Raw genomic sequence first — 14187 nt, 5'->3', positions numbered from 1 at the left:
CACACGCGGGGTTATCATTGTAAACTATTAATCTTATAATAATTAAAATTAATAATAACAGTAAAATCACGAAAGAGGAGAGAAACAATGATAATATTAATAATAATATTAGTACTAATGATATTAATACCGGTAACAATAATAATTATAATAAATAAATAATAGCGTAACGGTAACGTATTAATTATTAATTCTCCGCCTGTGCAAAATGTTGAAAATTTTTCTTTCTACGACGTTATTAATCTATGACTAAGGCGACTTCTATGAAGAATTGTTTCCAATAACGAATAAAAAAAAGGGGGGAAATATTATATGGTTAATAAGAAATTTAAAGAAAATAAAAAAATGCATTGAAAAGGTTGGTACGCTATTAGGATCGTAGTAGCGCATATGTACAGGGTGATGCGATTAAAATGTATTTGGACATCGATATGGCGTACGATTTTTCGAGTGTTCTATTCGAGTAAATGTGAACGATACTGTTAAAAAAGAAAGAAAGAAATATCTCGAAATAAGAACGAGATCGAGAACGTAGAATCAATTATGAAACAATTATACTTAGAAAGGGGCTAATGTGTCGATGAAACTCTAAGTCATACGCGATTTTGTACTGGCTGTTCAAATAACAAATAACAAAGTATACGGATGATTAAATTTTAGATAAAATCTTGTGCAATCTCGAGATGAAATTTTATTTTTCAATATAGTTCTATCGAATTATTCTGGATGATGCGAAATTTGAATTTCATGTAACAAAAATCGGTTTATAGATTACTTTGAGATTAAAGAGGGAAATGTCAGCCTCGTGAGAGCTTCCTGTAAGAGTCAAATACATTCCTCCGTCAACGTTGCCTTAACTCGAAAAATATCCTCGAAAGACTAACCCATTGTCCGAAAGAAACGCTCTCCGCTGAACAATGGTTCGATTACCTTCAACGCTCGAAATGTCAGACATCGAACGCAAGATTGTCGACAAGTAGCCCCTTTCGATCGTCCTACGACGTAGAATCCATCATGGAAAATAAAAAAAAAAGAAAAAAAAAAAGAAAAAGAAAACAAAGAAATAAAGGAAATAAAAATCGGAAGAAAGCAAGATTCATCGACCATGTTAGGTCTTCGAAACTTTCTCCTACACTTTGTAGTCTTTTACTCGACTCGTAATTCAATCCAAGCATTTTAAGAAACTTATTAAGGTAACCGGTTAGAAATAAAACAAATAAGATTGCTCACCGAGACACCGTGTCGTTTAAGTGTCACAAAGACAATCCCCTCGGAACTTAAAAGCGAACGACGAAAATTGTTGAGACGTTTGTTGAGAAAAACGAACATTTTTCTTCTCTCTCGATGTATGATATACTACCTCTACTAACACTACGCGAGATATCGATAACTGTTTCTAGGTGAAATTAAATCGATCTTAATCGTTGCGAACGGTATAACACCGATTTACATAGCCAAGATAAAAAGAGAAAAAAATAAAAAACGACTGTAGCCTGACGTAATTTTAACGTGTAAGGTCTATTATACTTATAGCACGTCAAAGTCTTCCGCAGTTAGTCTCCAAACAAGTAGTTACAAGACACACGGGAAAATGAAGACGCAAAAACACACCAGACGAATTTTTTTCATATTCTTTCCCCTCCTTTCTCTATTTTTTTTTCCTACTACTGACGTTCACCCGTCATTCCTCGTCTTAAAAATCTCTGGTGATATATGTATATTTGCTGAACGAACGCTTCTCTGATTAACTGTTCGAAGAAACGCAAGTCCCCTTGAACGATCATACGGAGTCCAGGGTTTTATTGATCGGCTGATTGATATTTAATTAAGGCAACTTAGTAGGGAACGTTTCTTTCACGCAAAAGTAGCGATCGCGTCGCGTACCTTGTCTTCAAGCACGAAACTGTGAAAGTACTGTGATCGATGGAGAATCAAAATTGTATTTGTCAAGTTTAAGAGATGCTCGCGTTCGTCGTGTGATTCGTTTTTGTAGTGGATACTGAGAATAAGGAAAAATAAAAAGTTGAACACGAGAAAGAAACATGAAAGGAAGAAGAAGGCGAAGAATCAGACTTTATCGAGCCATTAACGAAATTTTCAGCGAGACGCGAACGAAGCGCGAGAATTTGTCTTGTAACATAAATTGTGAAATGCGCTTTATTATTGTAGATCTCGAAACGCTGAAAGATAAGTAGAAACGCTTAGAAATTATGAACGTTCGAGCAAAGTTGAAGAAAACATTACGAAATGTTTCAGCGAAGAGAAGTGTGCATATTACGCTTTGTAATTAGTAAACAAATTTTTGCCGACGTTTATCGCGCGTTGCACGAAGACACTCGAAAGATCGACGACCCTTTGTCCCATTTTACTAGATCGCTCTTTATACGCATAAAGTATACAGCAGGTCAGCCGAAATGAAGTATAAACGAAGAACAAGGTTGACGCAATTCGCATAGAAAACGTAATAATTATGAAAACGAGGAGAGAAAATGTATAACATAGTCTGCGGTTTTCTCATTTCTAGGACGAACGTTGTATTCAAGTTGGAATGTAATTAAGCGAAGTATTTATCGAAAGAAGTTTCTTCGTTCCTCGGAAGAGAACGTTTCGTTACATTGCATTAAAATACAAAAACTATTCTTTACAATTTACTGTAACTTGCAAGCAACTTTTCATACATACTTGTACTTTCTTCTGTAAATATAAAGTCCCGTTATTTCTAAACTTGTGTACCATTGCAATTCTCTTTCTGATTCTATTTATTCTAACATAAAATCAATGCTTAAGTTATTGGTCAAATCAAGTTGTTTGCTCGACACCTGCTTTTTTGACAAAAACGAGTTATATTAATTTAATGACAGTTTGATTTCTGTTACAAATATTCTGTAAGACAAACGCGTGACGAGCAATAAACTGAGCAATAAATACGGTACGGATATAACTTGAAGAAAATACACAAAACAGATTCTGTTTTTACTAAAATTCTGATCAATCAATAGCAAAACTCGAAAATTATTTTAGATTGGGAGCAAAATTTATACTATCAAACGAATAAATTTTTGTTTGTCAAAACTTACTAAAAGCCACGTAGGTGGATGAAATCTGATAAAAAATCGGTTTTGCGCCCCACCTCGCCATTTCGGCTGAACTTCGTGTATACGTATGAATATATACATATATATGTAACGCATATACGTACGTATATTCTCTTTAGATACGTATTATGAAGAGATTGAATTAAAACTACGGCGAAAGGTAGCGTGTAAAGAATAAAATCGGCGGAGAAAGACACGGAGGTAAAAGCTAGAAAAATTGAAATTGTTGCTCGCGAGTCAGTCCCCATTGTTACACTCATTGTCAGCGAAATGATAATCTGTGCCGATTTTTCACGGACCTTCCCACGCTCGACGTCGTTTGAGGAAGAAAACATTAAGGACGTTCATCGTCCCGCTGCTTTCTTCTCTACTTTCTGCTCGATTTCTTCTTCCTTCGACGATATGAACCGCGAACGAGGTCGAGACGTGATATTCTCATCGCGCATAAGATATCTGTTATTCCGCACGTATTTTAAACACGAAGAAACATCGAAGAATCGTCGCATAACCCGTGGGCACATCCTCTTGCTGAATGGAATCGATTAACCTGCTTTACCACTTAACACGTGTTCACACGTGAAATAGTAGACGACAAAAGTCTATATGTTTGACGTGAGCTTGAAGAATTTTTACTTTCAAAGATGTAATTAGAGAACTAACTAAGAACTTAGACTTGAAATTCGTATAGAATTTATCATGTCCAAGACGAAGTAATTGTTAAAACATTTAAAACGCGAAACAGTTTTCTTTCACGATCAACTATTTTACATGGGTTCGTAAAATGAATTAGCATAAATATTCGCGGTCTACATATAAGGCAACAAGTTAATCGACCTCCATCGGAGCAACGTGATCACAGAAGAGGTAAAAAGATTGACGACGATTATGTTGCTGATGGGGTGTGAAATGCGTGGAGTGGCGGAGTTTCTTTTCTCGCGATTCACTGCCGCGGACTTCCTTCATGGCAGTATGTATTATTCAGAATTAGGATAAACGATTAGCGCGGACACGCAATGTTCAAGTGCCAAATTTTTAGCTATCTTTAGCACGTAATTTATCGCGCCTGTCGAACCCAGCAGACGCTTAATTAGCGCGCGCAAGAGAGAAAGAGAGAGAGAGAGAGAGAGAGAGAGAGAGAGAATGTGTGTGTGTGTGTGTGAGAGAGAGAGAGAGAGAGAGAGAGAGAGAGAGAGAATCGAGAGTATTTCACAAAAGAGAGAAATTGTTCGCATTGGCGACTGAAGTCGGAGGAATTTGTATAGTATAGATCGAGACTGTTTAAGAGATTCGTTGTAAAACGATTAAGGGATTTAGTAATGGAGTTTCGATATGGCGCATCCTTTTGTACGCGAGTCGTGTAATTATGGAATGTGCTATGAATGATTCGAAGGATTTTTGAGTAACTGATATTGAAATATACGTGTTATTTTTTTCTATTTTTGTAAAAGGGTAGAAATATTGAATTCACTCGCGATTTTTATTCAATTCAGTTCTGATAATAATGTCTATCGAAAAAAGAAATGTTATGGATACAAAGATATTATTGGCGTTATTATCGAGTAGAAACATTGTCGTGCTATTTCTTAATTTAAGGAAAGTTCAATGATTGCTCGAATATCCTTTCGAACGGTCTTAAAGTTACCATCGAATTTATGTATCTTCCTGAATTATTTGGTTGGAAATTTGACTAGCAAGATAAACGCTCAAAACGTTCATAAATATGTATCATTGTTAGGAAAAAACCAATAATCAACATATTTTTACTGCGTTCAAGAGTTCGACTGAAATTTTTGCAATCTGTCATGATTTTCCGTGTGCAAGGAGTCGCCGAGCGGTACTCTCGATGTAACGTACGGAGAAAGAAGGAAATTAAAAATAATAATAATAATATATAAAAGAAAATAAATAAACTTAAAGAAAACGCGTCACAGCCAACTGAATTTAAAATGAATTGTTACAAAGGGACGTTTGTAGTATGGCCGTAAGAAGCAACGTGGACGACAAAGGGTTAAAAGTCAACTTTCGAAGTAATTTTCGAATAGGTAACTCTCGTTCCCTTCATTTCGAAGAACATTAGTCAGCTCGAAATAATTCTCACACTCTCTCACTACGAAACGATTCACCGTTTGTAAAATCTCCTCTGTTTTCCTTCTTTAAGCGATCAGTAGTCGATGACTGAGTCGAAGAAATGGAAAGAAGAGATCACAAACAAAGAAAACCACAGGGCGATAAGGTTCATGCTTGAAGACAAATACTTGGAAACGAAAGAAAGGAAGGAGGGAAAAGCGAAAAAAAGAAGATATAAAAAACAAGTATGAACACGTTCTAAAGTCAAAAAAGAAAAAGGGGAAAATGCAAAAAAAAAAAAAAGGAAAGGAAGAATTAAACGTGTACTATTAAAAAATATAATCTCTACGCATATTTAAAAAGATACTTGAATGCTAAACGCCAAATATTCGTAATACACACCGAGAGGAACTAAATAAAGCTAAACTAAATCAACCAATAATCGAGTAACTGAATATTAAACGCTAGCCTGTAATCAATAGAGAATGTAGTAATATTACTTCGAACAGTAAATTATAGGGGTGATTCAACAGATAGTCTACTAGAAGTTAGGCTCGAATTTTTATCGAGATCATTTTCTCTCTAAACTAACAGAAAAAAAAGCTAAATATCTAATTATCTCAGAACAATCTATCGAACTTAACGAAGCCAAAGCGAAACGAAAAGAAAAATATGATAAAGGACCGTAGCTGGGGATGATTGATCTTAAACGGAATTTAAAATTGAACCGAATATAAGAAGAGAAACGATTCAAGTAAGACCGGTGTGTAAAAAGCTTGCGGTTGACAAAACAGCGACACAGATCGCTGAGATATGAACGCACGAGATCTATTTCTTCTCTACCTACGCCCTTTTCTTCCCTGATAATATATTTTAACGAAGGATTGTCTCTTTATTGTCCACCGTTACACCAGTCGTCGAAGTCGTTACGAGATTAATAGAAAAAAAATGAAAAAAGTTCGTGCGAGTCTAACGAAGGATAACAGAAATAATATTTCGAGCCTGTAAATGCGTGAACGAGTGAGAAAGTTGGTGAGAAAGGGGGAGAGAAAGAAAAATAGAATTAAAACAGAGAATGTATGAGAGAGAGAGAGAGAGAGAGAATGGGAGAATATGAAAGGGTGAGAAAGAGGGGGAGAGAGAGAGAGAGAGAGAGAGAGAGAGAGAAAGAGAAAGAGTAAACAAGAAATAAATGAGAAATAAAATTTGCGTTAACCGTGCAAATATATTATATAGGAGGAAAAAAGAAAACAAAATATTTAAAAAAGGAGAAAGAGAGAGAGAGAGAGAGAAAAGATGAAAACGATACTCCCTTTTCCGTAGACCCTGGTGGGACGATGCAATTGAACTGACTCACCCTCGATCTCACTTGACTTTTAATTATGCCTCGACAACAGCCTGGCCTGATAATAGTAAATTCATATTGAAGAACGTTAAGTAAGATAATAATAATATTAATAATAATATTAATAATAATAATAATGAATGATATTAATACTAATAATAATAAGAGTAAGAATAATAATAACAATAGTACTAATACTACTAATAATAAAAAAATTTGTTATATTTCTACGCTGGGCTCTTTTTCGAGGCAGAAACGTTGATCGATATGAAAATCCCTGTTAACTGGTGAGCACATAATCGCCGCATTGTAATATTATTAACATTATTACGTTATTATGAAATTGTTGAAATAAATGAAATGAATATAGACGTTTTTCATTTACTTCCTTCTCGTATTTTCCATCGCTCATTCTTATTTACATCGCTATTAGGTGCAACGCATTTTTATTTAGAAAGAATGTATTCTCGATTCATTTAATAATTTTTATTTCATTGTAAAAAGAACTACCTATGAATCTATCTTAATATTATGTCTAATAATGAAAACCCAATGTTTCGAACCAACATATTCGCGGTGTTTCTCATGCATAATAAAGTACAAAATTTTTCGGCTCAACAATTCGTTTCGTATTCTTACCTTTTTCTTTATATATTTATACGTAATACATAAAGATAGACTAATGTACATTCGCTAGTACGATCATCTTCATCTCTAGTAGACAAGAGATTTAACTGTGTTTCGTCACTTAAATTTTAACGATTTCCCATCTTCGGACGCTCGTCTTCAAACTCCTTGTATCAAAAACTATTTCATAAAGATTCTCTTTGCTACTTTCACGATGATTGTACGTTAACTCGCTATCATTTTCTACTTTTTTGAAATTTTTAAAATTCTTTCAACGTTCGTGTTTCTCAAACGGTTTGGCAATGTTTAATATTACAATCTAAAAATTTCATAAGAACGTTTTAGAATCTAAAAATCGTTAATAATGTTTAATTAATTTATTCCTTAATTCGAGATAGTGCTTCTGCGATTTTATGGTAATTTAAGATACATATTATCTAAAAAGGAAAAACAAGTTTCGTTTAAATATCAGTTGATATCGGTTGAATATCAAATGACAGAAATATCAGTTATATTTGAAATTAATGATGCAACATTTGTCAAGTTTGCGTGTATTTGAAATGGAAGAAAATTAATGAAAAATTTGTTCAAGTGTTTATTAATTAACACTAATTACGTCTCTTTTTGTGCGATAAATTCCAATACGTTCATTTGATTGTTGTAACGCTGATAAAATAATTCAACTTATTCAATTTTAACGATAACTAAATGTACAGTTCAGGTGGGATAAGTTTCGAATTGCTGCACGTGAGAAACAATGAGAGAATCCAGAACTTATAGTTCTCTTATGGTGTTATCTGTCATTAAAAAAATTCTCTTCGTTTAATTTCGATTTATTAAACGAATATTTATTTCGATTAAAATCGTCTGGATCTAACGAGAATTCGCTATATTAATATACATTAACAAAAGTTACGTATTTCAGTAGTATCGCAAGATAAAAAAGTTTAAAAACATTAAATCCAAGATACAAACGTACAAACAATAACATTATGTTAGCGTAATAAATTTTAAAATATTCCTACATGCATAAAATGACATTAACCCCAGAATATCCGACATCACTAGATACATTCCTTCTTCTTTTAATGGTCGCATTTATTTTTACTTGTAATAATTATATACGTGTATATTCACAATAATCGCTAAATTATCAAAACTTAACGGATTATCATCGAGTGGCTATAACCTGGAAAATGTTAAAATATGAAAAGCTATGAAAAAAAGACGCAAGAATCAGTTGCATTAATATTCTAGGGTTAATCGAAGGTGCCAGTTGTAAAGTTTTCTAAATTCGATTCTTATTTAAACTTTGATTTGCAATTGTAATAAGTAAGAAATTATTCACAAGCAAAATACAAGAACTATCAAATACAGTCATCCATAACCCGATGACTATTTAAAACTGGCATCTTCAATTTCGCGTGGTTCGTAAAATTTTCATTAAAATCGTCTCATTGTGATTCTCATTACACAATCACCCTTCGCATTCTCGAGTGAACAACGCTATAAAATATATGGAAGTAAAATGTATAGAAATCAATAAGCATCATCTAATTACTTCATTTTTGGGGGGACTAAATTCTAGTTATTGTATCTCGTTCAAGGAAGACACGTGTCACCCTATCAACTCGTTACTCTAATCGGGAATAGGTACTCATACACATCAGGTTTCCATACAAGCATCGAGGACAACGAATCACAAACGTTCAACGATGAATTTTGTTAAAACGCGGGCAATATTCTTTTCACGCTTGACCTGAACCTCAAAATCCTTTTCCCTCGATCGTCCTTCCTTCACACAGAGTATACCCTCGCTGTAGGTATTAAAAATTTTATAAAAGTCCAGGTCGTTCAACCCTCGTGAAAGGAGGTTGGAAACCGATATACGCCTTTCTCCTTTCACCGTTACATATAAAATTATCAAAAGGACATGCAATTACCTTGAAGTGTTTTTTCGATCGATGTAAATGATAACTTCGATTTGGAAAGAAATCGGCTTTGATCGTGCGTGGCTTAATAAGACTGAAACGTGTTTCGTTACGCTGAATAATGGAGATTAGTGAAATAAAAATCGAAGATCGTATACGTATTATATACAGTAACATCATATATAACAATTGGGACGATTCGCGAGGCACAACTGTAAGCGATACATATGAGAAAATCAACGATCGTTAAATCGGCAACCATAAACACTCTTTGTGTATGAGACAACTTTCTATTAGAGAAAACATGACCGTTTTAACAGTTTTCTGTACAATATACATGTAGCATGGGTATCATATCTTCGTATATGACGTACGATATAATTTCTTACTTTTCTTCCCTTTTTAATAACGATTAAATACGCAAGGCCGAGACATTGTGCTTTTAATGTGCGCTTCCGTTGTGACGTCAGCGAATCTGACCAGCCAATTTCTCCTTCTTTGTCGTTGTTTTTCTTTTTTTCTTTTTCTTTTTTTTTTTTTTTTTTTACAAACTGTTGAAATCTCTATCGAAGAATACAACTTTGTAATTCCATTGAAAAATTTGCAAAGAACTAGAGCGTGTATCAATGTGGAAATTATGTATAATTATGTATTATTTAATTAACTGACGGATTAATTGCAAAATTCTGTTTCTGAATTTCAGCGATATTCAAATAAAATTTGGAGTAATAATTAATATGAATCAGATGAGAATATATAAAGTAGAAAAAATAAAAGGTATCTGTCGGTTGGTAAACGTTGTCACGGCCCTTCGATGTTCTGCGTCGCGATGAATCATCAAACACGAGTCCTGCTAGATTACAATAATGGCAACGGTAATTCGCACGATTAATATCAAAATTATTTGATGTCTACGCTCTATGCTTATTCTTAATCCCGACTAACCAATTACTCATCTGGGATGCACGGTCAATGGGATATTAATTTTAATATTAGATTCGCAATTTACATTTATTCCGCACTCGTTTCAGCATACTCATTGACCAAGATTTTCAAGGAAGACAATTATAATCGTGGATGCAATAATGATTAACATAAGGAATAAACGAAATGTTTTGAACTAACGTGTGTCGTACAAAATATAAATTTCAAGTGGCGAGTAATGTAAGACTTGAAGAAAATCAAAATTCAACACGTTGAGTAAACAAATTGAAACAAAATCAGGTATATGATGTATTATGAATGAAATATATATATGTAGTTGTATGACGAGTGCAGTTGAGCTTCGTTCCTTGATAGTTTCACGAGTGTGATATTTGAAACCTCGATAGTCGTTCCTCGGTATAAAATGAAGAAAGGATTGATTATTATAAAAGATTCATGAGAGTGTTGTTCCTGTTTCCACTTTCATAATATTAACATCGGTTCGTGATCTTTTCATGAAGTACCTTTGTTCTTCTATAAAATAAATAGAAATTAACGATATTATACTTTGGCAAACGAGGAAATAACTTTATCAGCAACTTTTAAGTTGCTACGTGAAAACGATCCAAGCAACGTTTTTAAAATTTCCTATATCTATTCTTCGCCCACGCTTCGAGATTAATCTTTTCCATTTAGTGCTCGATTCGATCTACGATACACGTAAAGTATACAAAAGAGAGAATCGAACATGACGAAAGACGGAAGTAAAATGAAAATTATTGCGATAATGGCACGCCATTCCTTCTTTAATCGACTAGATTTCCTGGAATTACTTTCCACGATAGATCTCTATGATACGATCCTGGTCCACGTACTCAAAAATGTGAGGTGCGTCCATCAAGATCCCAATCGTACCCGCGGTCGTCACAAGGAAGAAAATGTAAAGTTGCAGTCGATCGATTACCATCGCCACGTACTTCCAATCTTCTCGCGTCTGAAACATGTGTACATATTAACAAGAAATTCTCGTGCTTTTTACACCCCACTGTTCAACTACATTAGCTCACAAGTAACAACCAAAAAATTGTAATGAAACGATCGAGCGATTCCTCACCTGTATGTACAAATCTTCGTTCCTTAAATGTTCAGCGATAAATTCGACAGCCTCCGTTGCCTTGCTAGCTTCCGGGCTGAGCAACACAGAGTCTGAGCTTTCGGATCCTCTTCTATCTGCCAAACCCTCACCACCAGCGGCACTAGAACTGCTAGTCGTATGGTGAACCTTCCTATTGATCTTACAGTTCGGATGATGAAGATCGGATAGTTCCATCACTTCCATCTTCGATTTGGTCAACGAGGCTGGCAAATGTTTCGGCAACTCTGTCGGGCTTCCTGAATAGGTAGAAGTTGGTAACGTCACGTTCGGAATCTCCATCATCCACCTTAGACGAGTTTTCTTCGGTCTCCTCATCAATAATATCGTTGGCAAATACTTTAAGAATATTTTTCTGATTAGCTGTGGCATTCTGTGCGTCCGCGGTCCACGGAAGTTCCAGTTGATGATGATCACGGTGACGAGAATACTGACCGTGTTCATAATAAAAGTAAACAAAAGATACTTAGCGATCAGTGGAAGCACCAGAGACGTCGGAGGCAGAATCTTGCTGACTAATAATAGAAAAACGACCAACGAGAGCAAAATGCTGATCCCCAGCGTCACTTTCTCACCAGCCTCTGCTGGAAGATAGAATACCAGCACGCAGAGAAAAGAAATAAGAACCGTTGGAAGAATCAAGTTCACTGTGTAAAATAAAGTTTTGCGTCTGATGATGATATAGAAAGTGATGTCTGTCTCCGTCGGAAAATCACCCTTATAAGTGTTTAGGTAAGCCGGAACGTTGATGATATCCCAGGTCCCGCTCTTCCAGTAGTCGGACAAGTCGACGAAATTTTTATTGTTGTATAAGGCTAGAGAGACTTGGTCGCCATTGAAAGTCCATGATCCAAATTTCATGATACATGTTTGCTGATCGAAAGGAAAATAAGTTACATCGATAGTGCAGGAACTCTGGTAGATCGCTGGTGGAACCCAGAGAACGTCACCATTTGGATAGATCAAAACGTTGCTTTTGTAACGCACCTCGTAGTTGCCATCGGCGCTGGAAATTGTAAAAGTTGATAGCTCTTTGGAATCGGGGAGTCTCTTTAAAGCAAAATTTGTGCGAATGATACATGAGTTATGGTACTGTAGCGATATATAAATACAAAAGTACAAAATTTGAAAGGTTACGTACTTATTAAACAGTACAATATCCGGTTTCCATACTTTGTCAGGTGGTAACCTGAGAACTCCAATTCCACCATAGTCTGCTTCGTCCCATTGTAATTGATAATCCGTCCAAATAAATCTCAACCATACGTTCGATTTCATAATTTGGTTTTTCTCGTTCTGAAAAATGACTCACATTCGTGTTTCTATTTTAGAACTGATATTAATCCTTTTCTATATAATGAATAATTCCATAAACTAATTACAACCCATAGATAATATTTACATGACTCGTGACGTACACTATGTCATAAGTAATGATATTGGTGTTTACAAAAAATTACTGAGAAGTTTTACAGAATAGTTTAAACCGACACTCATACTGCCTGTCACAAGCACCTTCACTTACAGTAAATTTTATCTTTAAAATATTCGAGTATCAAAGATTCTCACCACGTTGATCAGTTGCACGAAAGCAAGGCCGAAATTCACGTGCACCTTCTCCGTCATGTTCTGCACAGGTCTAATGAGTTTGTTGTACCCTCTGAACAGATCTCGCACCAACCTCTCCTCATCTTCGGAGCAGAGACCTGAGAAACAATTCGACGATCAACACCCCAAACTCGATACTCAAGAAACAGCTCAAAAAGAACAATAAAACTGATCACGTTGCCGAACTTATGACGCTTACCAACGCAGAAAACAGCAGAGATGAGGAGAAAACGCGCGAGCCGCAAACAAAAATACATTTTTGGACAAATTTCAGATGTCCCACCCGTAGACACCCGTAGATACTCCACAGCCACCGCCACAGATCAATATGAGTACGCAGACGCTGGCCAATAAGTGCATTTCCTCTCTTGCCATCCGATCCACTGCCGCCTACCCTCTTCCATGCTTGCGAAATTAATCAACAACCCTTTCACACCGCTGGTTTCCACGCCCGAACCTGTTTTCTTCTCTTCCAATTCGATCTTTCCTCCACACGATGTACGAAAAAGCGGCGTCACACTGGAGTAAGTGGATGTTTGTACTTGGAACGTGTGACTGGGGTGCGACACGCTCAGAGTTTAAGGGTTGATGGGCAGGGTTGTTCACAAGCGATACGCTTCACAGATGCGCAGTCTAGATGCTCGCTGCGCGGAGTCGGTTCTACTTTATCGAGGGATTCTGGACAAGTTGGGGCATTGGCGTGAGGGTGGTTATCGGGGGTGGAATATTCGCGAGATTAAAGGATTTTTTGCTGTTTCAATTATTCCTTTTTTAATCGCTTTGAACTTTGATTCGGCTCAAAATTGACTTTCCAAAGACGCAAAGGCTGATCATTTTTCGATCCTGAAGGGTTTCGAGATAGCGAGAAAAATGATCGCAAACACTTTTCTGTGACGGGATTTAATGCTAAATTAAAAAATATACCTGCTTTGGTTCGTGCTAGGTTTATTTTATCGGACTCGCATCGATTATAGATGAAAATATATATATATATTAGAAACTTTTAACAAATATCAGTTGCTTAGTTGCACTTCCAGTATGTACAACATATCAATGCATACAAAGTTACTGGAATTTTTAATAAGATACAATATACTTATATATTTATTAATTTAAAAATGCAGATGTTACACAAGCGTTGTTTTCGATTCGATCGTACTTTGAAGTTTGATTTGTAATTGGTTACTGTACAATATACTTAATTCAACACTACTTTCTTCGAAGTTGAAAATGATTATCGACGCATAGAAGTGCAGAATAAGCAGCTGTGCGGTACTGCACTCTGTGTTCGCGTTGCGAACAATTTTGCAACAAATATATCCATTAAATTTCAGATTAGTAAATTCAATTAGATCATCCGAGTCAGATGTAGAATCTCGACGATCTATATTCGATCTATATTATTTTTTTAGAGATCGATAGTAATAAAACAAAAAA

The 14187-nt window shown here is 35.5% G+C and overlaps 2 protein-coding genes across 2 annotated transcripts in view; one reads left to right on the top strand and one right to left on the bottom strand.

The window, feature by feature from the left end:
- Positions 1–14187, top strand: part of LOC139992943 (furin-like protease 1) — a 355294-nt gene that overhangs the window by 118433 nt on the left and 222674 nt on the right. The gene's annotated exons all lie outside the window — the stretch shown is intronic.
- Nachrbeta1 (nicotinic acetylcholine receptor beta1) lies at positions 7729–13361 on the bottom strand. The gene is made up of 5 exons (XM_072014270.1): positions 12950–13361; positions 12712–12848; positions 12284–12438; positions 11104–12148; positions 7729–10983 (listed from the first exon to the last, which is right to left on the bottom strand). The coding sequence occupies exons 1-5, from the start codon at positions 13005–13007 to the stop codon at positions 10819–10821; spliced, it is 1560 nt and encodes a 519-aa protein (XP_071870371.1). The 5' UTR covers positions 13008–13361; the 3' UTR covers positions 7729–10818.

The sequence above is a fragment of the Bombus fervidus genome, chromosome 12 (genome assembly GCF_041682495.2).
Source record: "Bombus fervidus isolate BK054 chromosome 12, iyBomFerv1, whole genome shotgun sequence".
NCBI lineage: Eukaryota > Metazoa > Arthropoda > Insecta > Hymenoptera > Apidae > Bombus > Bombus fervidus.
This window is presented reverse-complemented; position numbering and strand designations above follow the sequence as displayed.

Coding starts and splice junctions, on each gene's coding strand:
- Nachrbeta1 (XM_072014270.1), bottom strand. CDS start 13,007: ATGTATTTTTGTTTGCGGCTCGCGCGTTTTCTCCTCATCTCTGCTGTT. Junction 12,849..12,949: donor CTCTGCTGTTTTCTGCGTTG/GTAAGCGTCATA, acceptor ATTGTTTCTCAG/GTCTCTGCTCCGAAGATGAG. Junction 12,439..12,711: donor TCGTGCAACTGATCAACGTG/GTGAGAATCTTT, acceptor GTCATTTTTCAG/AACGAGAAAAACCAAATTAT.